Below are 27188 nucleotides of genomic sequence, written 5' to 3' on the forward strand. Positions count from 1 at the left end.
AGGGTAATGAATTTCTTCTACTGAAATATATTCCAGAGATTTTTCTCCTTAGAAAAGGACATCACACATTTGCTTATTTCCAAATCCATGTAATCTCAGTGTCATAGCAAGCATATTTGCAAGAAGTCAAACTACCCACAAGATTTCTCCTGGCAATAGTATTCTATGACAGTTAATCAACACAACATAATAACATACAGGAGAAAGAAGCCAATATACACTATATATAACCTATCCCAGATTACCAAATCACAGATCAGCGTATCTAGAGAACTTCCAAATACCCATCACCGTGAAGGGGACAAGGGTACACCAGAAGCTAAAAACATACCTAATCAACTTTAGCATACACTTAACAGGTAATGAGATGACAGAAGAAGAAGATGGCAGAGCTGAGGAAAACTTAATTTTAAATGTTTACCATTTCTTCTGATTAAACTTCAGTTTGTTCCCATTCTTCCTGTTGATAACATTAATTTTTCCATTTTCTAATCTGACTCCATCCAATCTGCAAATCATTAATATCAGTTATAAGTAATATAATTAGTATACAGTCTAAACTATTAAGAAAAACAGTTTCAAGAATTAATAGCACTTCAGTGGGCTACTACTGTAAACATGAAAAAGAATTAAAACCATTTTTCAAAGAAAACTGCAAAGGGCCAGTTGTAAAATATAACTGACCTTTCTACACCTCAGCACTCTTATCTTTAGTGAACACTATACTTAAGCTATACTTAAGGCCAAAGTCCAATATCACACAGCCAAAAATCTAAGAGTTATATATTCTACTACCAGTCAGTTATCTGAGCAAAGACAGTGGTGTGGAAGAGATGTATGTTTCGGCGCAGGCTTTTTAACATCCTAATTTATAAAAAAGATTTTGAGTTGGAATGGGGAAGATGTAAGAGTGTTGCTGGTGGATTACGCAGCAATATACTTTTAATGAGAAAATGTTTTATCATGGCAATTTTACCTCGAAACTCAGATTTAGCAGCAGCTTTACATCTTTGCTGATTAATTCTAGTGTTTGTGAAAAATACAGTGAAGACAACTGCCATAAAACAGCTCATTACCTCCTCCAAAACAGAAAGACAAATGCAGGAAAAAAAATGAGTAATGTAATTCTAGAAATATTTGATATCACTTCCATTAGTTTCAACACTAAGAGTGCATCAGTTAAACAGGAATTTGGACAAAATAAATAAATAAAACAAGGCAAAGTTGTCTGTGGAAAAAAGTGGTAGACTATGGACCACAGCATAGAAATCCATCAACTCAAAACTCAATCAGATCCGCTGACTCTTACAAAAGAGATGTTTTAGGACAATCATTTTGGAAAGTCAGGTCATTTGCATCAGATGTCGAGTCTTGGCCTTTAGAATTAGGGCCAACAGTACATTCACAGCGTGTAGAAGCTTACTGGAAAATGTTGCTTTAAGTACAGGACTGCACTAAGGAAGTCTGCTTCTGACATTATTCAAAGAAGTCATGTATGCTTTGTCTTACGAAAGATCAGAACAAACTGACGGTGCTTCAAAGAGGTGACATAGCGTATGCTGTAAGCTTTTAGACTTAAAAACATAAAAAAGCAAAAAAGGCAGACTCAGCAACCCTAACTAGTCTTCAACATTAATAACAAGTTAAATCAGCTTAAATAATACACCACGAAGAGCTTGCCAGAATATAACCATATTTCCTTTCACCTACCTTCCACTTAAATTGCTGAGTCCAAATTTTTTTGCAGTACTTTGCAGCATTTTTATGAGGTTAGATTCCTCACCAACAATTTTGCCTTTTTTAGGCTTGTTCTTCTGTTTTTCATTTAGAACTTGCACTTGATTATTTCTGTAAATTTGAAATGAAGACTTTCTGTTGATATCTTCTTCGAAGCTCATTTTGTTCAGGTTAGAAATTAAAGTATTCTCATATTCTTCTGATTTTTCTTTATGCAGGATTTTTGGTTTATAACCGTGAGTCAAAAGATCACAAGTATCAGTGTAAATGAACTGCAGAAGGTATGCGAACAGATCTGGATGAACTTTTTCGATTACATAAAGGTCACATCCAACAGCATCTTCATCTTTACGGTAGACATCTGGAGTGTCTAGTTGATCATCACTGGAAACAAACAGCTTCTTGAAGAAGTCAGAGCGTACAGCCAAGATGTATTTGTGCAGAGGGTAAGTTCTTGTGCCAATCTGAAAAGTCACATCATGGATGCTGTCCATTTCATCTGTTTCATTTAACAGCTTGCCAAAATCCTCTCCAAAACTTGATAATGACACGCTTGGAATTTCATAGAGACTAGAAAAAAATTAATCCCATAAGAAAATCTACTTTTTACAATCCCGTAAAATTTTACACAGTACGGTTAGTGAAGAGCTGTGAGGGTGTTCTCTTTTTTTTTTTTTTTTTTTTTAATAATTTTTTATTATTATTTTCTTACGTTGCTGGACTAACCAATTTCATGTCTTATTCTTTACTAAAAGAACCAATAATATGCTACTTAGACTATTAAACCACATATGTAAAATCCATCATGTTTCAGAGTATCAAAACCAGCATTTCATCTTCATAATTAAGCCCGTATTCATGTATTTTCAGATCTCTCTCAATTTTCCAACAACAGGACACAAATATTTGCTGTATTTCACATTACAGTTCAAAGCAGTAGGAAAAAAGCTAATATCTACTCCTGTATCAGATATATTAGAAACTATTACAGGAGTGCAAGGAACATAATTCGGTAGTCTATTCATTTTTCCAAACAGAGATCCACTTTTCGCTTTCATTTAGAAGTTGATGAATGGATGAATTTCTACAGTGCTTAGCTCTCAGAGTGTATTAAGAACTTACTAAGAACTACATTGTAAATGCTTGCTTTAAACTCTTCAGATAAGATATCAATGCTACCTATCTTAATTACTCAAAGAACTCAACTTATTCATTTGTATAACATAGCTGATTACTAACGTGCTATTCTCTGGCACTATAGATAACCACATATACTGTGAGTTCTATATGAGCTGAAAATTAGGCTTGTTTGAAAAGCAGAACAATTTAGTTGTTATCACATGCACAGACACACAGAGGAAGAAATACATTCATTGGTATTTTAAATATACCTGGTTTTAGGATCTGACTGTAAAACAGCAAAGTTGCATCCATTAGGATCTGTAGCAACACTAACTGCTCGGTGGACAAAAGTAAGTTTCTGAAGTCGAATTCTTTCATAGACGCTGTTTGTTTCGGATGAAGAAGGTGTTTCACATGAAGCATTCTGAGGGCTTGATACAAGTTCTGCTAAAAAAAAGATGTGAAAAAGAACACAAGATGGTCAAACTAATTAAAATGTGCAACTGCTAAAGAAGTCATAAATCTTCATAAATCTTGCCTTCTTTTAAGTCCACTGATGCAGTCACTGATAAAGTCTGGACTATGCTGAAGATTTCAGCTCACATATCAACATGTTTATTAAAACTTTCAAAAAACAGTAATACATAGAAAGCTCTAATTTATTACAAAGCAATCAGAACGTCAACTAGGCATTCACCCAGTCAACAGATCTGAATTCTGAAGCTTCCTTAAAGATACTAAAGCTACAAAACGAACATCAATAAGCAGAAAGAACAGAGTGCCTACAGATATGTAGCAGCACCAGGACAAATAATGCAAAAAGGTGTTTGGGAACCACTATATGATGTAGAATAAAGGAAAGTAATGACAGAACAAAACTAGTACGCAACTCTGCAATGAGCAACAGAGGATTTTCTTGCTGTCAAAAAATAAGCTAATTTCTGCATAAAATTAAAGATGGAATCTAGATATCAAATGAGGCAGAACTACGAAATAAATCTGTAAAGCTCAAATACATCCCAAGTTGGGACTAGATCCATTGCTATCTACAGGCTTTTAAGATATCTAAATAAATAGAGACCACAGTTTCAATTGAAATCCTATCCTGTAGTAGAGAGGTATGTTCTTTGCAGAAAAACAATCCATTAGGACCTCTTCTCAGCAATATGAGCCAAGTGAATAAGCAAGAAAGTGCTCTGGAGACCATACTACTTTCAGATAAGGGTCTGTGAAGCAAAATAAGGTTTCACCAGCTGAGCAATGACAAGCAAGTACATGCTCCTCTTTTAATTCAATGCTAGTTTTCTAGGACTGGTCATTTAATGTGTGACAAAATTGTTATGCTGGACACCTGTACTATCACTGATTTTTTAGAAGTACTCTTCTTCCTGGAAATCTCCACCTGAAGGTTAACCAAAGCGTAAGCCTTAGGATTACTGATGAAAGAAAACAGTAGTGGTCAGTGTACCAACCATGTAGAAAAGAAAGAACTTGACACATAGTACCATTAGATCAAGCAGCAAGAAACAGACTGTAAAAGTTTAATCAAACTTTTTTTTATTGATTTTAAGTACTTCAAATTAGAAAGTCGTAACTAACCTTTCTTTTCTGACATTTTTTTCCCTTCTTCCAGCCACTTGCCAGTAAAGGCTTCACCATCCTGTGTGACAAACATCATTTCATTCTTATTTAAAGCAACATCGGACATGAAGACTTGCCGGCCATACACCCAACGACATTGCTTCATGGAATTGTTAGACGACTTCCAGCAAAAAACCTGTAACATCAGTACCATTTTTTCAGAGAATGGGAAAACACCCATACAATATAAAGACAGTTGATATTATACAACACAGTATTTTTTAAACACAAGAACACGCCACCTCAAAGTCACATATAAAAAGAGAACAATGTCCTCTAAAGTCTTATCCTAAAACATTATGAGCATCTATTACAAAGAACCTACAAGTAAAATGGGGAAACCCTATTACGATATCTAATCTATTTGCCCACAAAAGGCATTTGAAAAGCTTCTCTGATTATTTAAACATCTTTGTAACATTTATTTACAGGACAGTTTTTACTGCCATTTCAGTACAGACAGCAAAAGGTAACAAGTCAAGTCAAGCAACAAGCTTAATCCAATTCTTGATTTACAAGTTTTTTCCCCTGGTTTGCTTAGAAATCAGGGGAAATTCAAAGCTAACAGAGCAAAAACATAAAACATTTCTTGCTGATTGTTTGACAAAAATCTTAAGTTTCTCTGTAGCATCCAAGGTTCTGCAGCGGAGACTACAAACAAATAAAAACATGAAAACATTCAACACAAACATGAAGGACTACAGGCATGAAAAAGAAGCGTGGCCAGTACACTGAGGGAGGCGATTCTCCCCATTTGCTCTGCTCTCATGAGACCCCACCTGGAATCCCATGTTCAGCTCTGGGGCACCCAGCACAAGAAGAACATGGACCTACTACAATGAGTACAGAGGAGGGCCTAAAAGATGATCAAGAGGCTGGAGCACCTCTCCTATAAAGACAGGCTAAGGGAGTTGGGGTTGTTCAGCCTAGAGAAGAGAAGACCTGGGGAGACCTTAGAACAACCTTCCAATACCTAAAGTTGGCCAACAGGAAAGCTGGGGACAGACTCTTTGTCAGGGAGTGCAGGGATAGGACAAGGAGTAATGGCTTTAAACAAAAAGAGGGTAGATTCAGATTAGATATAAGGAAGAAATTCTTTACTCAGAGGGTGGCAAGGCCCTGGCACAGGCTGCCCAGAGAAGCTGTGGATGCCCCATCCCTGGATGTGTTCAAGTCCAGGCTGGATGGAGCTTTGGGCAACTTGGTCTGGTGGGAGGTGTCCTGGCCCCCAGCATGGGTTTGGGTCTGGATGATCTTTTAGGTCCCTTCCAATCCAAACCACTCTATGATTTTATGCACAGCAGGACCCCATACACAGGTGTACCGTGGGTGTCCGTAAGAAGTGCGCACACAGCAACAATCCTGTGGAAAGTAAGCCCAGATGTGACATCAGTGATGCTAAAGTTGGGCTTTCTTCTTGCCCCATTGAAGGAGGTGCAAAGGTCTGTCAATACCTACGTAAGGAAGAGACAAAGGAATCTGACCTGTTTCCCTCTCGTGCATTGCAGAATCAGTGGTCCAAGTGCTCTGCTCAAGCAGTGCCAACCACAGCAGGCTGCCCAGAACCATGGCCAGATGGCTTGACCATATTCAAGGTGTGAGACTCCACGATCTGTCTGGACAACCTACATCCATGCTCAGTCACCTTAACAGTGAAAAACCTTCCTGATGTTCAGAGGGAACGTCCTTGAGATTCCCTCCAAGGCCTCTCTTCTCTTGGCTAAGAAGCACTCTCCTGAAGATAGTACTAGACTAGGAAGTGTTGATACAGCAAAAAGAAGTACTAAGATCCCATCCCTCTCTTTACTCCATAATGCCTACATCACTAAATCACAAATCCTAGCATTTGCCAGCATTTAGCATGGGAAGTATGCCAGGTAGGTTGACAGTTCCACTGATGCAGGAAGATAAGTAGTTTCTCTCTGTCAAAGTAGTATCACAAAAATGTCAAAAGGGCACTACCAATAATACAGATGCTAGAGATGCTAAGCCCCATATGAGCAAATACTGAACTGGCAGTTTATCATCTCTGATACAACTAACGACCTAATAAACTGATAAGATCTATTCAAATAAATGCAAGGAGAGAAAGGAAAATACACACACTGATCTCTATTTTGATACACAAAGTCACTTTTCAACATTCTTGAAGGCAGCACTTCAGTAACAACATGTTTTCTCAAATGCCACTAGATGGCACTGAAGGCTTAGGTCTCCCAGTGAACAGACCTATGCTAGAAAAGGCTACTGAAGTACCCCATAAACTACTCCTCTGTGAGAGAACAAGGGAAGAAAACAATAAATCTTCCATATTACTGCAGTTTTAAGAAAACACGGTGTCTACATTTAGCTGTAAATCCTAAGCTATTCACTGGGTTTAGCTGTAACTTCTCTGCAATACAAGGGACATTTCATCTACAGAAATGCTGCTTTTCAGCAAACATGTCAGAGGCTATTTCTGAAACTGTTTCTGGAAGGTGTAAAAGTGACCAGGGATGCAGGATAAAAGGAGACAGGAAAGAAAAAAGACCATGCATGCTATAACCACTTCTGCAGGCAGAAATAAAAGAGCTTCAACCTCCAATGAAAAGACATCAGATGTTTACAAATTTAAAAATAAACTACTGTACATTACTTACACAGTTCATCCCATAGTTGTTTTTTTTTGTGTTTTTTTTTTTTTTTGTTTGTTTTGTTTTGTTTTGTTTTTAATGAATTGCATATTCTCTATGAATGATTTTGTACCACCAACTTATGTTTAAAGTAGAACAATAAAGATACAGTTATCTGGTTATTGTTTCAGCATGCATTTTAAATTCCTACCCAAGGTAAGTTTCACTTCAATTCTCAAATCAAAACACAGGCTCACCAAGGGAGCCCAAATGGTTTCATTCTTATTAATCAGCTTATTTATGCAGCTTACTATATAATAACAATTTTAGGAACACAACTTACTCTTCCAGCTTCATCCAGTGCTAAAATGCAAATCTTCTGACCCCCATTTTCTTTAAGATGCTGGGTATCTACCTTGTATTCCAAGCAGCCCCCATTAACCAGAACTTTTTTCAGGTTCAGCTGTCTGAAAGAACGCAAAATATTAAAGTAGTATTTCTTCTTCGCTGAAGTAGTGACACTGAACAGCTACTTAAGTTTACTTATCCCCTGCTGGTATAACTAACAATTGGTAATAAAATACTATTAGTGGACTACATTTTTTGCCCCCCCCCCCTTTTTTTTTTTTTTTTTTAAGTAAGTTGCATCCTATCCACACGTTCTTCACAGAATTCCATGAGTGAAAACCACTGTATGGTTTAGCTTTGATTTTAGGCATTACAAAAACTACAGTCTTAAGAGTTTTATTTAGCAGTTTGCATTAAAAGACCTATTCTATCCCAGTAAGCTGTTTCTCACTTTCTTTGGGGGCATTGTTTTTAACTGATCAGAACCATGCAAGATAACACTTCTCAGTTTCCTAATACAAGACTGTAGTAAATGGAGTTAAGTTTTTCCAAGTATCAGCACTGTTATTTAACATGTAAAAAATAAAGTATAAAATAACCCTTAAGCTAACACATGTATATGAATATTGCTACAATTTTAATCATAGCTGAAAAGATATAACTGGGAGCTGTCAAAATTTGTTAATCACCTCTTCTGAATAGTTAATGTAAACTAAGTCAGAGAGAATGGGACCATATGATTTAATAATAGTAATTTATGAGTCATAGGCCTAGTTTCTTCAACAGGTTTTACATTCCAGTTTTAGCACATGGACCAGATGACTTCACAAGGTCACTCTTTCAAACCAAAATTACTCCGCGTAGCATGATACATCCACATGTTCTTTATTAAATACAGAGCCAAACTTACTGACTCAAAATCATAACAACATAACTAAATACAACAGCACACCTTCAGTGCCTCTGCCAAGACAAATATATACAAACTGAGGTCAACAGATGAACAAGAAATACCAGTTTCAAAATTTTAAAACCCACGGCATGGAATATTTCTTGTTAATATGCTTTTCTAAACTTCCTCGGTGTACTACGAGTGGATCTTAGGCTCATCTAATAACAAAAAAAAAAAAAAAAGGATGGCTCCGGTTCATATGTAAGAACTGCAAATGAAGAAAACTCGGTGAAACATTGTATTAGCCCTACTTTATACACAAAAGTCTTTAAAATAGTTGCAAGCATAAGACTACAGTGAAATCTACACCTCATAATTCACGACAAATTAGACAAGTAACACATACTTTGAAGCCATCTTTTTGCACTGGTAGTCTGCAAGCAGATATATATCTCCTCTTTCAGTGACGCATACTGTAGCACCATCACTTGCAGACACCAGGGACACAGAGGTATCTTTATGGTGCAGAGCAGAAACTTGGCGAGGTGCAGTTATACATTTTTCACCATTAGGATCCAGCAGATAACCTAGAAAATACAACCCACCCCAAAAGCATCATTTCACATTCCACACATTGTTCATTCAGAGAACATTGTTATGCTACTTTCAAGAACTTTTTACGTTCTGTAAGACTTTCTCGGTAGTTAGATAATTTATCTTCAAAGTAAGACAGGTAACAGATGCACCACACATACTAGAAAATATTCAAGATCTGATACAAATAATAAAGTAAGACCTATGCTACAGGGCCAGCTATTTAATATGGTTAGACTCTACAGTCGTACTGCCTTTCATTCCAAAGAAAGACCGTTTGTTTGATCACATTACAGTTCATGACACTAGAAGTACTATCACACTGGCATAAATTAAGGCTGGGAGTTAATGTGAAAGAAAAGACAAGGTTGGAGTTGTAATGTAAGAACTCCGAAAACATAAAAAAATCATGTCATTACTGCTCTGCTGCATTAAGAATCCTAAAACAAATAATCTATGAAAAGGTACACAGCATAATCCTGCTTTGCATGCACTTATGTCTGCACCACAGAGTGGACTGGGGTACAAAAATCCAGGAATATGCAGCAGATCTACCTCTAAAGATGAAAGCAGCCCTGTTCTGACAGGGTAGCGCTATGCCCAAACCTCCTATAGAGGGAGGAAGTTTATTACCACAGATCCATCATGGTTCCCAGCTGATAAAACTATACCACTTATGATACAAGCTACTGTCTCCATATGGTCCTGCACTGGGCCATGTGCATATCAGAAGAATCTCAACAGCACACGCAACCACAAAGAAATGTGATAGATGCATATACAAAAATGCATCAAAAAAAAAGAACAAATATGCAATAGTAAGATACTTCTCAGACAGACATGTTTTTTCACATGCCTTTTTAATCTTAAATTGAATACAAAAATGTCTGAACCTGATGTCAGAAGCGACAAAGATTAACTAAGTACCATTAACTAAGTACCAAGCTAGCTAAATTTTGTATGCACAAAGATACAGGAGTGTGGAAATGCAAAATCTAAACCAAAACTGCAACATCTGTTTATTAGAAAAGACAAATGCAATTAAAATATCCCATTCGTACAATAAATTAGGAAGTTCACTAGTTGGCAAAATATATATATATTTTTTTAACGTTTTCTTTCCTTCAGAATAAGATTGAATTAAGTGAAGATTCTGGTAATGATGTTGAAAAAAAATCTACAAACGGGAAAGCATTTTACTTCAAAAAGATAGTATAAAAAAAAGCTATCAGTAGCTTGTTTACAGCGCACGGGGAAAAAAAGGACATAGGCAGGATTGATAAAAGCTAGTTTATGATTTATTAAGGACAGTATCAGTGAGACTTGGGGTAATTTGCAACACAAACAGTAACATTGTTTCCTGAATGGCTTCAGTAGCAGAACCACTCAAGATACACAGGAAGAAAATGAATTATAAAGAATTCAAATGCCAGAGCTCGAGTCAGACTAGCTCCCATCATCTCAAAATGCAAGTGATTGCCAGTAATAAAAAATATTCTCCAAAAGAAGTGTGGAAGCTTGAAATCACCAGATTGGAAGAGGAAAAAAAAAAATAAAGAGAGAAAGCTTTAACCAAGCTTCTGTTGTAAGAAGCAAACAACAGCTTTAGTATGAGTAACATCTTTTAATGGCTGGGTTTTACTTTCAGAACACTTCTACCTTACCTAGTTGGCCGCCATTCAGCCCCATGGTATACACTGCTTCCTTAGTCCATAGCACTGTATGGAATCTGCCTGCAGCCACTCCAATCACCATTCTACCTTTCAGGTTTTTTGCCTGAACCTAAGCACAAATCCAAAGTACATCTTAATATTAAGCAGCAACGGGTGAATTTCACATGTACAAACTTCTGACAACATTTAACTCCCAAAGTCATTAAGAATACAGTATTGGTACAGTATCCATGTACAGTCTAATAAGTCAGGATTATTTCAGAAGTTTGTCAAGTGGGACACTTGAGACCGAAAAAATCTTTCTTTTCAGTATCTCATCAAAACTAGAATCTAATCTTCTTAGGCTGTCTTCATATGTAAGATGCCAAACAGGACGGCACAGCACACGTGTAAGACAGGCAAAGACAACTCAGGTGCTGCTAAAGTGTCAATTAAAGTTTCAACTTGTAAGCCATAATGCCCTAAACACACTGCAGACCACTGTAATACTAATTCCACATGTCAAACTTGATTTGGTATTCCAGATAATTCTTGGTGATCGAGATTAAAGTAAATACTGTGGATAAACAGTTATCATTACACAACTGAAGGGCATCCCATTGCACCCCAAAACACTACCCTGTTGCACTTTTGCCAAATATTATTCCCTACTTTTATAATACTAGCAGTACAATTTTATTTTACTTTTTTTACTCCAGATCAAACTTCTTTTCAATAAAAGGTGAAATAATTCTAATTTCCTTTAGAAATATATATAGATCAAGCATAGAAATATAGTGAAGTTGCAAGTATTTAACCTCTCCTGAAGCCTCATGGGCTCTCTTTGGTTATTTCTCCTCCCCGTTTCTATTCTTCCCAAAGTACTACAATTCCAGAATCAGTGCTTCCAGCAAAGTACACTATCGTCAAACTCTTAGATCCATCATTCAGTAATCCAAAAAGTTTTAGGATTATTAGTCTCAAGTAATGGATACTCATTATTCTTAGTCCATTTCAGCTACAGAACTATTTGGGGGGAAAGGTTTTTGTAAACTGGAGCTTGTATTGTACTTGCTACTAAAAACTTTAGCATTTTCCAGATTACAAACTGAGATGTAAATCAGGACATAGGTAAGTAAGTATTTAAGATTGAGATGTATGGTAACAGATTTTATCTGAACTCAGATTCCATTCTACGGTCCTGAAAAACTTTAAAAGTTATTTATATCATCTTCTATTTCACTTTCTGTTAAAAGAAAACAACAAAAAAACAACAAAACATCAGCCAAAAACTTGTGGCATGGTTTAATTTTATTTTTACCTGTCTGGGAACATTGCAGTTAGCAGGAGGAGGAAGAATACCCAACTGATGGAAAGTATTTAGACCAAACGTGTAAACGCATCCATCTTCTGTTAAAACAACAGTATGATCCTTAGCTGCTGCTATCTGGGAGCACTGGTGGCCAACTAAGCCTTCCACAAGTCTTGGAACCTAAACAAGAAAAAAAAAAGTTTTATATTAGTCATTGGCCACATAATTAACTACAGTGACACAAACAGAACATCATAAAACACTGAAATACAGATGAAAATCAATGTGAAAATACAATATACTCATTAACAAAGTTACCCACAATCCAATGCAATGAGACAAATTACTTTCCATGAGGTATGTGAAACACATCCTTTGCTATCAAGGGAGAGATTTTAAACTACCTGCTCTGAAATCAGGGTGGGAACTATATTTTGAGGAAGGTAGAAGTGTATTAACTGTTAGATCTTTTGTTCTTTTGTTTTTAAATTACAGTGAGCAATAGTGGTTTCTCCCTTCCACCCAAATACAGGATAATCCAAAGAAAACTACACAGAATAAGGAAGCAGTTCTGTATCTTTGACGCTTTATACCCTCTACCTGGAATTTTCTTTTATTTGACTGAGCAACATCCCATTTTGTAAACAGTTTGTATCCCCTTTGAAAAGAAAATCTCATTTTCTAGAACTGTATCCTTTAAAAAAAACGTTCAAAAGAGATCTCCAATCTTCACCATAGCATCCAGCAACAGAGTATCAAGTTTTACCAGATATTCAATATTAGTAATTCTTAAAAATTAGAAGTATTGTGCTGTAAACTAAATACACATTACCAGGTACACAGGATAAGATACTGAAATCTGAGTTATATTGCCATCATATCTGTCTTCTCAAATTTTGGTTTTGCATACTGCAATACTACTACTCAGATGAGTTCACTTAATAGCCGTGCAAGTCTAACAAGAAGCAACCCTACCATCACTACCAACTCCACAGAACTGCTTCTGCCAGTCTTGACACTTATCTGACAGCATCATAAATCTATTTAAAAGACCAGCCCAGCAGAAAACCATTTGCTTCCACTTATCTGGCATCCTCTACCTTTTGGACCAACTTAAACCTAACCCAAAAGCTTCACCTCAGTATAAAATTATCTTAAATTATAATACATTTAAATGTTTGTTCTTCTACTCTTTGTCACATCACTTCTAGTACTGTAGCAGTTTTCTTCTGTTATTTTGGTGGGGAAAGGTGATGTTTTTTATTTAAAATCAACAGTAAATTGACTAAAAAAAAGTTAAGAGTACACTCACAGAAACTCTAATTCAGACTTCCTGTTTGATATCAAAGAAATATCATGCTAGACTACACACAAGACAGGACTAAGATACCAGGCATGTCTGTTCATCACCATGACCCAAACGTCCTCCTTGTCCATGTCCACACGTATAAATTTGACCTTTGTGGGAAAGGAACACTGAGTGGAATTTGCAGAGTACCACCTGAAAGAAAAGGGACAAAAAAAGAAGACACATTAGTTTTCTTAGATAGTCCCAAAACACCTGTGAAAACTACCACATGAACAAGTCCAACTTTATTAAAGATAACTTATCATAATACAAACAGAACTCGTAAATCCGTATCCAATGCTGCAATACAGAATCTTCAACCCAAGGCTTAAATAACCTAGGCAGTGTTTTCAAAAATGCAAATAATCCAAGCTGTTACTACGGTATCCTTTCTAGCATGCTTTTATAATTACTCATGTGAACGCTAACAAACTAAAAAAGAGAAATTGTTGCTACTGAATAGGTAAAAACACAATGAAGAGGCATGATTACAGCCTCACGCTGTTGGCCCCCTGCAAAACCTGCCCTGAAGTTAGTTCAGTTAACCAACATGAGTTCTTTCTATTACCACTATAACCACAACAAACAACCTCACAAAGAAAGGGAGAATTCAACTGAAAGTGAAATGCATCTATTGCATGCATTTCCCTGACCTCTGCTTAGATAGCAAATTTACTGCAGCTTTCCATACAAATCTGATGACTAGGCTGGCCACAGCACACAGAGTCCCCAGAACAGATTAAACTACAGTGTAGGCCACAGTATAGGGAAGTAGGCCAATTTATAAAACTATTGCCAGGATTTTCTGTTACTCAGGTACAGAAAACAAGATTTAGGCACACTTCTCGTTATTTCACTGCTTTACCTGTGTAGTAAACCTCTTTAAAAGCTAAGATTTAAATGATACAACAAATACTCTCTAAGGTTATGATTCACCTTTTCATGAAAATATGGGTAAGATTCCAGTATTACAGCACAGGCAGTACCATATCAAGTCACAAAGAACACAAAACACCTGCTTTAAATTTAATATATATTGCCTTAACTTATTTCAAGAGTTTGTATTTATCAAAATCTGTTCAAGCATGGCCCTGCAGGCTAGTAGAAGCCCAAAAGATTCAGTTTTAAGGGCAACAATACCGACTCAGATTTGCTGAAAGAAACACATTAAAACTGCTGCAGATTTTGCATTTTGCACTAAATGCTTGTTCAATCTGTACTGTAAACTATTCTTAAACTGAAGTCACAAGTTATTAGGAACAAACTACATTAATAGAAGTGCTGTAACAGCACAAGCTGCTTTCAACACAAGACAACTTTTAATTCCACACATACCAAACAAGTTCACTGTCCCACTTCAGTTCACTACGGGAGCTGCATTAGAAGTGAGAAACTTAAAACATTTACAGAAGCATCACACTTCTGAATTATTTTAGTCATCTACAAGCCATATATCCAAGGCAAATCATCAATATCTATCAAAAAACATTCTCCCCACCAAACACAGAGAACCATAATTCCCATTGGGGGATATGGGGATGTAGAGCAGCAAAAACATAATACAGCAGGCCAAGTCAAGCATTTCCTGGCTGCTCTAAGCTGCTTACCAGATCAATGGAGACTGCTTGCTGAAAAATAACTAGGAAGAAAAAATGTAATAAATAAAATAAAAATCAGACCCAACAATTTATTCCTCTGTATACTTTCAAAAGTTGATGACATTTTTGATAGTTGCTTCCCCCTACACACCCCTCCAGGTTCACGGAGTAAGATGCCTACATAAGACTTCTAGAATACCTGCTTGATATAAATGCTGTTCCGAGGAAAGAGGTCCACCAATTCAGGATGATGTTTACTCTGTTGACCGCCATGACCCAAAGTAAAATTTATATTGTTTCCCCAGGTGTAAACTTCTGTGGGATCTGCAATGAAAAATATTATCTCTGCAGCTTGTCAACATAGCAGTTTCATGCATACTGAATTTGAAAAGTAACTCCTGCTGTTTCTATTAAAGATTTGAAGAGAAAAGTTGTTTAAAAAGATATTCTTATGAAAAGTAAGATGCTACAACAAAATACTTTGACTACAACATACAGAAAACCACCACTACTCACATTTATTTTCCAGCTGCATAAAATGCAAGCATTCCACAGCAGTAGATTTACTGTAGATGTTTTCAGAAGATCATTACTACCACCTTAGGTTACATGCGCTTTTCTTTTTCAATTTAGCAAAAAGCCTTTCCCAGAAACTCTTGTGCACAGAAGCCATAAGCACCTTCATTATCTTTTATTATTTTTTAAATAACCTCTCAGTTACAGGGACATCCAGGAAACCAACGCACATTCGATCATGTTGCACTACTATTATAAGAACTAAAGAATTTCACAATACATTGCAATGTAAAATTAATACATGAAATTCAGGATTTGCAGAACCAAAACCACTTAAATTGACTGGAAAAAAAAGCTGAAAAGGACTTTCAATGTACAACCACACTACATTTGGAGACATGGAGAAAAGAACCTAGAAGAGGGGTACAAATATAATAAAACAGCATAAAAGTAAGTAAAAAAAAAAACACCGGAAAAACTTGTTTCCTGTCCAAGAAAAGCTTGTGTGATATGAGTTATTCTTACTCAATCATTTCCTATTTCAAGTTACTGTATTTAGAGTGACTGTAGCTAATGTACCAAGTTATCTTACCTTAAATGTATTCTGAAGATTCAAGAACATATTCCCTCTCTTTTCACAAAAGATATAGAAGTAATGTAAACTACCCTGATGAATTCAAAGACATTGTCTTTGCTAACTTGATAGCCTCTCTGGTAACTTGAATTGAGATAAAGAGAAAAATTGTGGAATAGCAGAGGTTAGAAGATACCTCTGGCAACCATCTAGTCCAACCTATCTGCTCAAGCACGGTCAGCTAGAGCTGGCTGCCCAGGACCACATCCTTCTCAGGTTTTGAATATCTCCAAGGTCAGTCTCCACAATGTCTCTGGGCAACCTATTAAATCACTTGCTCTCCCCCAGGCCACTCTCCCTTTAAAAAACAAAACAAAACACCCTAAACCAGTGATTATTTGTCCATTCAGCATCTACATTCTGCATCTACTGTCTTGTGACATCAGTGACACCACATCTTCAGGTATTTGATAACTTATAAGATTCTAGTCAGGAACTGAAAATAGCATCTGTGCTGGTATATATGTTAATATGCTGTTGACATATATCTCCTTGTAAAATACAATTTAAGTTATTTGATTTCCTACCGGTTTTCTTGAACACCACATGGATTGGCCTGTCTTTCATCACAAGATCCAAGGCTGATAAGCCTTCTTTATCCTGAACATACAGACTAACACCATGCTGAAATAGAAGCAGAGAAGGGGAAGAGAAGAAAAGCTAAGGTTAACTCCACAGCTTGAAGTAAACCACGTAAACATTTACAAAGCTAAATAAATCTTTAATTGAACTTCAATATTGATAAAATAAAATCTTCAGAATATTTATGGTTAATTTTAAGTAGATCTGGGGAAAAAAAATAACACAACAAAACACCAATAGTTTAATTCTGTTCAGCTGCACACATTTTGTGGTGGTTCATTAACTGAGGAATTACTGCATGAAAACTGATTGAGCAATAAGAATCAGGGAAACACAGAGGAAACTCACCTGAATGAAAGTAAAGCACTGCCATCTAGAAAGAGCAAGAGGGCAACTACTTACCAAAAATGCTTTTATCATCTTTGAAAAATACATTTTCTTCTACTGTCAAGTTTTTTTTTGTTTGTTTGTTTGTTTTTTGTTTTAAAAGTTTTGATATGCTAGAGAAGTGAAAATTTTGAAAAAAAATACCATGAATTTGAAAACAAGTAGGGAACAATACTTCACAGTTGCTGAGAAAAAAAGCAAGAGGATGCAAATAGCCAGACCAGATAGACAAGAAGATTAATCTAGAGAAGATTTACTGGGGGGAGGGAGAGGTGAAATCTTATCAACAGGTATAAAAAATACCTGATAGGAGATGGGGGAAGAGGTATTATCAGTGGTACCCAGTGATAAACCACGTGGCAATGTGCACAAATTGAAATATAAGAAATTCAATTTAAACGTATAAAAATATTATTATTGGCCTGGTGTTAGAACACCAGAATGCAGATGTTTGGACAAGATGATCACCCTTTCTAGCTCAGCTATTTTATAATTATATTCTATAATCCCTTCCTGTCATTGCTATAATACCTTAAGAACACTCGCTCTTAATAACACAGTAGAGCAGAGAGACTGGCTAAGGAACTGGAAGGTAGAGCACTCTCCATGACTCGTTCTGCTTCTTAGAGGAATATCAACACAGAGACACCTATCACAAAAACCTCACTCACTTATGCAACTGATAGAAAAGAAGAATACATTTGGGGAAAACAGCATAGATCACATATAAGCAAGTATCAAAGATACAGACAAAGACACATGTTAGAGGATAGAATACATTTCCAAACTTTACATACAGCTTTGAGTTTTCTAAAGAACAGAATCACAATTCTCCTAAAAACATTTATTTTGAAAAGAAAACATCTTCTCTCTGTAGGAATACAGCACGTGAAATATGTATTTATTCTTGTTAAGAAGCAGGGAAAAAACAGCAATGCAAGAAAGGAAGGAAGGGGACTGAGTGAAAGCCCTGGTTAACATATAAGTGAAATGGGGATTCACTTAATAAAATGCTGTGCATCTTGAACTGCTTCTCTCCCAAACATAAGATCCACTGCTAATTACTACCCCTTTCAAGCTCATTATTTCACGCTCTCTAAAAATACTAATTGGTATAATTACTGACGGGTCTATTTTTGCAACGTCTTTAGTCTGACATCACGTTCATTCTGCACTTTTCAGATCCTAGTGCCGATACTGTTCATACAAACCAGTCTTTAAGGAAGTCTACGATTGATCAAGGAGCCTGACTCAGTGCTGATTTCTGTATGGGCAAAGACAGACGCCTTTGGTAAATACAAAGACAAGTTTCAAGAAAATCAGTTTATGTTGAGATCACAGTGCACTAAGACTAAGTCTCAAGAGGCTTTCCATCAAGTTTAAAGATCTACATTTCTAGAAGTGATACAACTCTAAAAATTGTAGCTACCAAGGAAAACAGCAGCTGCAAATTACTCACCTTCAGTAATGACAAAACACAGTCGATGTACCCATAGAATATACTTCTGTGCAAAGCTGTCCATCCAGACTCCTTGTCTTTTGCTGAGAGATCTACTCCTTTGGTCTCAGCCAACCAGTCTAGCACACCTTTTTTGCCACAAGACGAAGCAAGATGTAGAACGTTTCTACCAAAGGCATCCTTTATAGTTGCAGCATTGTAGCAGTAAGAAGAGAGAAAGGCCTTGATCTGGCCTTCACTTCCTCTGGTTACTACAGAAATAACATCCAGAGCATGCTGTAGAGATCGACACTTTGACGTGCAGTCTGGCATGAGAGAATTCATCTTCACTTCGGAGGCTGCTCCTCTCCTTAAGGGGAACAACCATCAAGTATATCAAGGCACTCCAATTCAGTATACAACACAGTGCCTTCAAAAAGTTGTAACTCCAAGGATGTAAATCCAGTTTTATTGAGCTGCCATTAGAAAACTTATGTTTGGCACTTGATCCAAATAAATATTTATAAATATATATTTTAAGAAGTCTTATTTCACCATTATATATAACAAATATTGTCCATAAAAAATTCCAAAGAGAACGGCCTCACATGTGGGGAGGGGGATTCCCCCTCCACACACCCTTATTCTTCTAAAACTCCATAATTGCAAGGGAGACCTGAAAGAGAACAAAACAGAACAGATCAGTAAACTGAAAATTTTTCCCCATCAACTATACCAACTTAAATGCATAACTAGAGCTTACAAGAGCAATGTGGCAAGGGTTAACTGACTCCTCATGCCATCTGAGCTTAAATAAGGCATTCAGCCAGTCTGAAAAGCCATGACTCCCTTCCCCACCCCAGAAAATACCTCCTCCCTTCCTTTGACAGAAGTCTGAGGCTACACAGTGAACTGCTGCAAAAAGTAACCTAAAGAACAACAACAAAAAAATAACCCTTTCCTTCCCAGCCTCCTTAGGACCCTAACAGTTTACTAATTATATTATTACTTTGTGATCAGAAAGCAAAGACAGATGGGGAAAACAATGAAACAAAAAACCCACACAGGTGTTGAGCACATCTTGGCTGACACAAGCTTTCAGTCCCAGCCAGCCAAAGGGAGGGACCACCACAGTCTCCTTTGGCAACTTCAATGAAGTATTATCCTCAGGTTGTCTTCCCTGGCTTGAACTTCCACCCATCTCCCCACAAAGCAGGCTTCTCTCCACCACTCCCAGAGCTATTAACAAAGGTGAGAGGGAGGATAGCAACAAAGCAAAGAAAAGCAACTAGTACAAGAGACTAGTACAAGAGACTGAATTCAGACTGCTGCAGTCATGCAAGGCAAAGGTCGAAAGCTCCTGGAACTGGCAAGAAGAAATGATGGTCTAGATTGGATGGGAATGGAGCACATCTGCACACTTATTTATGTGTGCTTTCTTATGCAGATTATGGATATGCTTACTGTATTTTAGCATATTGTATGTATTACATGTTCATTATTACGTATGTACTACATGTATTTTACCTTCCTTCTTTGGTATATACTTTAAGAACTGTAAGCAAAGCCTGACAGAAGTACTCATCTAGCCTATTAAAAACTTGCAGTTAAATTTAAGTGTCACAGCACACAAACTTGAGAGAATAAAAATTACACATAAAACCATCTAAAATAGAAAAAGTGAAGTACATGCATCACCAGTGCACTGCATAAAGCAAACTGCTATTCAGTCCCAAAAGACTTCACACTAGCATTTCAAGCATAAGCATCAAAATGAGTCAAGGTGTGTTAAATCACATCAAATTCCTTGATGGTTTTGCTCGCTATTCAAACCGCAGTTTAAAGTCGTTCTACCAATGAGTAAAATATTCCAAAAAGCCAGGAGAATGCTACCATGAAAGATGGATAAATGAAAGTGTTAACAACCTCCCTTCCCCCCTCCCAAAAAAAAATCTGCCATCATTCCAGCTCAGCAGTCAATGTAGACCTGCATAGGTATAGCCATGCATACCCCACTCCTTGCCCTCTCCCCAAAAGCCTGTCCATCTCAGCTTCCATTGTTCTCAGGCACTGAACATATAACAGCATTTTGCTACTGCCTCTATTGAAAAGATATGTCAAGGAAAAATGACTTTGGAGGAAAAAATCAGAAATCTCAGTCCTCCTCCTGTTTTAAGAATGATCATGGATTGCATCACAGTTTAAAACAAATGCTAGTGATGGAATCTAAACTTTCGAGAGAATAAACAAACAAAAATAACCCATAGTTCTAATCCGAGGGCATTTAAACATCTCATGACAAAGCCTCCAATGATTATTTTTCCTCTTCATTCGGAAGGGATTAAATACTTGGTTAGGAAATCTACAGATCACAGTTGTTCACTAGGTACTTTCAAAACAATTTCTCAGAGCAATGGAAAAAAAATAGTCTTTATTCCCTATAGTTCAGTCCCTCATCTCTGTCTGGGAGCAACATTTAGAAATGTTTCAGACTTAGATTGCCAGTGCATCACACACTCTTCTAAACAGCAATCATTCTAAAACTTAGTTGGACATCTGTAGGAAAAACATCACAAGTGCTATTATTACCTTCAAACCAATTTGTCACATTTCATCAATACTCCACTAGGCAATAAGATCATGCTGTGGAAGAAGTAGGAATTTTACTTCATGCCTTGTGAAGCACATCTTACATATTATTCTTTAAGACATTGCTAGTAGTGCTACGAAGAAAAATAAACATAAAAAGCACAAAGAAAAAAATCCTCAGGGAAGTCATGAATAAAGCTGACTAATCTGTTAGGCCCAGTGGAATGAAACAGCACCACCACCCAAGGCAGCAGCCCCGCCATGCCCCATGGTGTGCCTTCCCTCAGCAAATACTCACAGAATCACAGAATTTCTAGGTTGGAAGAGACCTCAAGATCATCGAGTCCAACCTCTGATCTAACACTAACAGTCCCCACTAAACCATATCCCTAAGCTCTACATCTAAATGTCTTTTAAAGAACCTCCATGGATGGTGACTCCACCACTTCCCTGGGCAGCCCGTTCCAATGTCTAACAAACCCTTTCGGTACTCATCTATTTACAGCACTGAACTGCACAGGTAAATGGTAAAAAGAGAATGTACATCCTGGCTCCAAAAACACATGTGCCACTACAAGAAAGGAACAGAGGGGCAAGAGAAAAACTGCTCCTTTAAAGCACCTGAGCTCTAGCCTAAGAGACCAAACACCAAAACACTGTGGACAACAAACCAATTATCAAAAGGATAAAAAGTCTGCAAACAGACACAACCCTGACATGAATGCCACTATGGTGATACTTACTGCAGCTATGTGAAATGTGACTCTGCTGAATTACTTCTTTGTAAGTCATCCTAACCCAGCCCTCCTTTTCTATAAACATTACAACACTAGATACTATATTGGTACATTGATACATGCACCTTGCATTTCAAGACAGATTGCTGTCAATCACGGCTTCAACCCTCCACAACAATGACACACCAATAACAGTCACGTTATTGCAATATCTGAAAGGAGTTAACAATCAGATCCAGCTATCTTGAAATACGAAGTAGGTCTTTAAGTGAAACCTTTCAACTTTAAAATTGTGAAGTGATGCTCATGTCTGTGTGAAAATCTTGTGATTGCTGTCAAAATGCTTAGTTCTGCTATATGTCTCAGCTGAACAACCAGCACCGAGAACAAGCTCAAAATAGGTACAGTACCAGCAGATATTTGCAGATACTTCTATAGACTTTTCACCATTATCTAAATTCGTGTAATAACACTAGTATCTTCCTAACACTGCAGTTATTGAAAGGCAAATATGTAAGTAAGGTTAACACCTTTTAAACGTTTTTATGTATGATACAATGGGTTGGAATTCAAATTCTTCTTAATTATCATTTTCATTAGAGAAAAAAAGTTGACACAAAATGGAGGAATTAGAAAAACACACAGACTATCTCGAAGACGTTTTTATTTCAGCAGCAAGTGGTTTTCTGCATTTTCCCCCAAGAGACATGAGCTACTTAGTATAATACATGTATTCACAGCCCAAGAAAACTTAAAAAGATTACAGCCAAGCTATAGGCAGTTGGAAAGCAGGAACAAAGCCTTGGCGGTATCTGGCCTCCTAGAAGAGCCTTCCCACTCAGCTCTTCCCCTAGAGAGGGCCAAGCAGCACCACACCTCAGCTGCCAGCCTCCCTCCAAGAGAGCGGCTTTAAAGGAATGATTTCTCTTTACACGCTACCCAGTGTAAGGGCTATAGACAGAGAGGAGCCTTCTGACTTTACAGAGTCAGAACTCCTCCAGCTGGGAAAGTCTCTACCTTACATGCTGTCCCAAATTTCTGTTTCTTTCAAGGAGTTGCTACAAATAGGCAGAAATGTGTATCTCTTAAGAGGTCTAAGATCAAGACTGTCACTTCTCCCTCCAAGTATGAAACTAAGATTCTACACATCTGTCAGAGTAAGCTAAGAAATCCTGTAACAACTAAGGATGACAATGGTACATTTCTATTCCTGCAAACATCAGAGTGCAGAGATGAAATATCGAGATTCTGGTCAATCTTTGGAACAATAAACAAAGCAGGCAGAAGCAGCTTCCCACTAGGGAGCTCTGGAAATCTCGCAACATATCAAATCTGTTTACAAGGGAGTACTGGTGGGTTAGGGGTCTTCTGGTCCAAGGGTTTTGTTGAGCTATTTCATTATCTAAACTTCCCAGAAGAGAGGAAAATATATAATCAATTACATTCTGGTAACATATATCTCAGAACAATAAAGCCAGAAAAGAGGTTCCAGCATAGAAGCAGCCTTCGGAACTCCCTGTTTCCTGGTCACGGTCTTCAGAAGCCAAACCCAGCCATGGCAGAGCGTCTCCAACAACATTTTTGTGATGTCTGGAACGCTGACAGTCAGCACAGAGAGATCACGAACTAATGGATGAAGGAGAATGACAGACTGCTCATAGCCACTTCTGTACTATCCTATTCTCCATTAGCACTTCCTTTTTCTCTAGACAGTGTTTCCACACACACACCTGGCTTAAAAGTACAGGGGTGCTCCCAGAAGAGCAACCAACACCTACCTAGCATTTGCCAGAAACAGACACTGAAAGTGCCAGCCTAGGATACATTTGATACTGGCACGCATTTGATACTGGAATTCACGTCTATGGTATTTCAGATTCTTCCTGAGGACAGCCTATTGTATCGAACAATCAGAAATTATGTCTACAAGAAGAAGTGTTGTATCTAGCAAAATCTGGCTAACATGGACGTGGACGCCATACCAAGGCAGTGCCAACTGTTGGGTGTTTTTTTTGTTTTGTTCCCAATAGCACAAAAGACAATGGCCCTGGCACAGAAGAGAAAACAAGACGAGATTCCAGCAGGGAAAATTCAATGCTCCACAAGAACAGATCGCTGGGCTTGCATCTCCCATGTGCACTGCATTACAGTAACTCGACTGTTAAAAGAGCGATATGGCTTTGAAACCCAGCTTCTGGATGCTTTAGTAGGAACGTATTTCCTCAGACCTTATTTACTCACTAAATTAGCATAACCTACCCTTATCCACTCATTCACTGTTTCTTTTTCTTTTCAATTTATTTTTAAGCGGTATTGATTTTTTTCTAACTACCAACTGCATCGAGGATGCACTTGGTGAAAAAACTACCTGAGTTTGGGCTCTCCTACAACCAAAGCATGTAATAGTTTCTATTTTTCATAACAGAAAGAAGACTAGAGTTTCCTTTGTCAAGACTAATATCCCTCCTTTTATTAGTGTAAATAACATTGCTTTTAAGAAGATGCAAAATTAATTCACTCCTTTTGATCATTTGATAAGTTTGAACTTTTGATAAATTGCTAGAAGCTTAAACAAAGAGTTGTGACTGGCAACATCAAACTTCAGTAAGGTAAATCCAACCTTCTACGTGTACTGAGAGTTCTTAAAGATTTCCAGGGTGGTGTTTTGCTTTTCTTTTGATTTTTGAACCTGTATGCTGACATTTAATAATATTCTCCAAGTTAGTCCATTCACAGTGGTTTCATAACATCACTGAAGACCTGTAGACATAACAGCATGGGAAACCTAAAAACTTTCCTAATCAAGTAATCTGCCTTGTGAAGTAATCAAAAAAAAAAAAAAAAAAAAGAGAGATTACAGTTTATAGAATTGAAGACTGGCTGTTTGCTAGCATGTTACTGATTTTCCAGGGTCTTCTGATGACTGAAGTCTTACTTAAAGACACCAATACATGTTAGAGCAGTGGTTTAGAATCTGATAAAAGGGACTAGCAAATTGAAGCTAGGTGATAATGGAGCACTGACGTTAAGCAATGTATCCCCAAGGATACATAGCAAGAACCCACTGAAGACAGATGAATTCCTAGATAAATAACAGCAAACGCACCCTTCAGCTATAAGCAGCACATTGACCAAGGCTTTAAAGAAGAGCGAGATTACTAATTCCTACTCAGGAGATTATATCTCCACAAAGCATTTAACCCATGTTGAAATCCTCTGCACATTTGCTGGAAGTCTGAATATCAATCAAGATTATTCAACCCCTTGAAAAATATTATTTGAATATGTTGGGGGGGGGAAGGGGGGGGGGGCGGAGAGGGGAAAAGCATCTGAATATCAAAAAAGGGGAAATCTAAGAAATTTAAACTATATGCCATCTCCAGGTGATTTGGAAATAAGATGGTCCCAAATATAAAAACATAGATCTTTCTCAGTAATTTTAATCGGGCATGGCAAGCTCTTTGACTTTCCACAAGACTGTGGAAAGAGCGATTAGCATTCAAAAGGTTTACAAAACAACCTGTGAGCACAGCCTGAACAAACAGGATCTGTTTTATCCCTCAGCTGTGTTTCCTACAGACCACAGTCTTCAAACGGGAAGGTTATTTACAAAAAGAACAAAAATCAATCTGTTACCCCTGACAATGGGTAAGTACTCATTCATTCAAACTTCATAAAAGATTAAGTCAGGAATCACTTTCAAAAGATATACTGATCACAAATGAGGCTACCCACAGGTATTCTCAAAACGAACTGGGCAAGCAACCTGGCAAGTTTTAAATAGATGTCACCTGCCTAGAAGTACAGATACGGATGAAATCCAATTGCATTTATAAAAAAAAAAAAAAAAAAAAAGGTTCCCTATGTTCCCTCAGCCATGGCAGATCCAAGTTGCTACATTTACTAGGCTGGGGCCTCTCTGCTACCGCTTAGAAACCCTGCAGCTGGTGGCTTTTACGTGTTCTCCAGACTTTCTGCAACTTCTGCCTTCACAGTGTGGACAGCACAATCCTTATGTGGATGAGACAATCAGTGATCCAGCGTTTCAACATAACTTCTTTCTTCAAGAGAATACCAACAACTCCAGCCCATTTGCCACTAAGACTGCTAACAAACACTCTGAATTGAAGGCAGACACTGTCAAACAAACACCAAAGTAACACTGAGGGCTAAATTCAGCTGCAACACCTCAGAGAAGTTCAGTTTGTCAGAAATTATGAGGTATCTCCATTAACAGTTCACAAACAGGAAACTGTGAAATACTGTGCTTCGCTTTTCTGGAAGCAATGAAAACTACACAATTTAATAACATTATCAAAAAATTAAAACACAGAGAAAGTAGTAACACAGAAGCACAGTTACAGCCATTTCCACGATACACTGGGATCCTGCTCCAGATCTTAAGTTTATCTGTCTTTCAGTAAAAGTGAAGAGTAATGAACCAAAAGTGCCTTCTAGAATTTCACTGTACTTAAAGCCCCATGAAATAAATAAATTAAGTCTTAGACTTAGCAGACTTTTCTGTACAAACTCAGAACTTCTAGTAAAGCGTTGTTACAAAGCACCCCCATCAGATGTTCCTGTGTACTTTTATATTTATTTTTTGCAAGCCCCAAGCTGCAGTCCCCGAGGACAGACAACCACATTGACCACGTCAGCAAGGAAAGGGCCGGACGCCGGAGATCAGGTGGCCGGCCCCAGCAGAGCCACGCACTGACATTTTTGTGGCCCAGCCAGGCGATTTCAACTCCCCGGCGCTCAACGCTGCGGCTCGGCAGCAACACCGTGAGCTGCTACCACAAGCAGCGGACAAACACCCCCGGCAGGGCCAGACACAGCAAAGGCTTCCCGGGAACCTCCAGCTAAGGAGAGCGGAGGCTGTGGGGGGCGGTAGAGAAGCCGGCGGCCGCTTCACCAGCCACGGAGCTGCCTCAGCGGAGCCCCCCCCCCTCCCGGTTGTCCCCGTCCCGGTCCCCCCGGACACAGCGGCGGCCCGCCCCTTACCAGTCGCTAGATGAATGGGCTCGGCCGGGCGGGGCGGGAGGCGCGCTGGGCAGCGCGGGGGCTCATCCTCAGTGACACCGGGGCAGGGCCAGGCCGCTGCGGGGACCGCGGCACCTCAGCGGGAGGAGGCGGCGCCGGCGGCCGGTGCCAGCGGAGCAACGGGCGGCGAAGCGACGGTGGCCGCCGCACCCCTGAAGAAGCCAGCAGGCGATTGGCCGAGGCGCCACCGCGGCTCGCGCGCTGATTGGCCCGCCCGCGGCGGAGCCCGGATTGAGTGACAGGGACGGGAGGGAGGGGGCGGGGCCTGCGCGTCGCGGCGGTGGGGTGGGAAAGGGTTAAAACAAAATGGCGGCCGTGCTGCCACGGGAGGGGGTGTGAAAGGGTTAAACAAAATGGCCGCCGTGCTGCCACGGGGGGGCGCGCAAGGGTTAAACAAAATGGCGGC

General features: G+C 38.4%; 1 protein-coding gene across 3 annotated transcripts in view; it reads right to left on the minus strand.

Annotated features, from left to right (window-relative positions):
- IBTK (inhibitor of Bruton tyrosine kinase) overlaps window positions 1-26898 on the minus strand; it is a 52624-nt gene extending 25726 nt beyond the window's left edge. For 2 of the 3 annotated variants that reach the window (XM_032184121.1, XM_032184119.1), the window contains exons 1-13: window positions 26744-26898; window positions 18435-19089; window positions 16534-16630; window positions 15056-15180; window positions 13301-13411; window positions 11920-12090; window positions 10611-10728; window positions 8759-8939; window positions 7456-7579; window positions 4459-4636; window positions 3129-3306; window positions 1711-2307; window positions 422-508 (exon numbers count right to left, since the gene is read on the minus strand). In XM_032184121.1, coding sequence (XP_032040012.1) covers window positions 422-508; window positions 1711-2307; window positions 3129-3306; window positions 4459-4636; window positions 7456-7579; window positions 8759-8939; window positions 10611-10728; window positions 11920-12090; window positions 13301-13411; window positions 15056-15180; window positions 16534-16630; window positions 18435-18758 — 2291 coding nt within the window. In that variant the 5' untranslated portion in view covers window positions 18759-19089; window positions 26744-26898. The remainder of the gene's footprint in view (window positions 1-421; window positions 509-1710; window positions 2308-3128; window positions 3307-4458; window positions 4637-7455; window positions 7580-8758; window positions 8940-10610; window positions 10729-11919; window positions 12091-13300; window positions 13412-15055; window positions 15181-16533; window positions 16631-18434; window positions 19090-26743) is intronic. The other variant, XM_032184120.1, reaches the window with a different exon arrangement.
- Between the last annotated feature and the right edge of the window lie 290 nt (window positions 26899-27188).

The sequence above is a fragment of the Aythya fuligula genome, chromosome 3 (assembly GCF_009819795.1).
Source record: "Aythya fuligula isolate bAytFul2 chromosome 3, bAytFul2.pri, whole genome shotgun sequence".
In the NCBI taxonomy this organism is placed as follows: Eukaryota; Metazoa; Chordata; class Aves; order Anseriformes; family Anatidae; genus Aythya; species Aythya fuligula.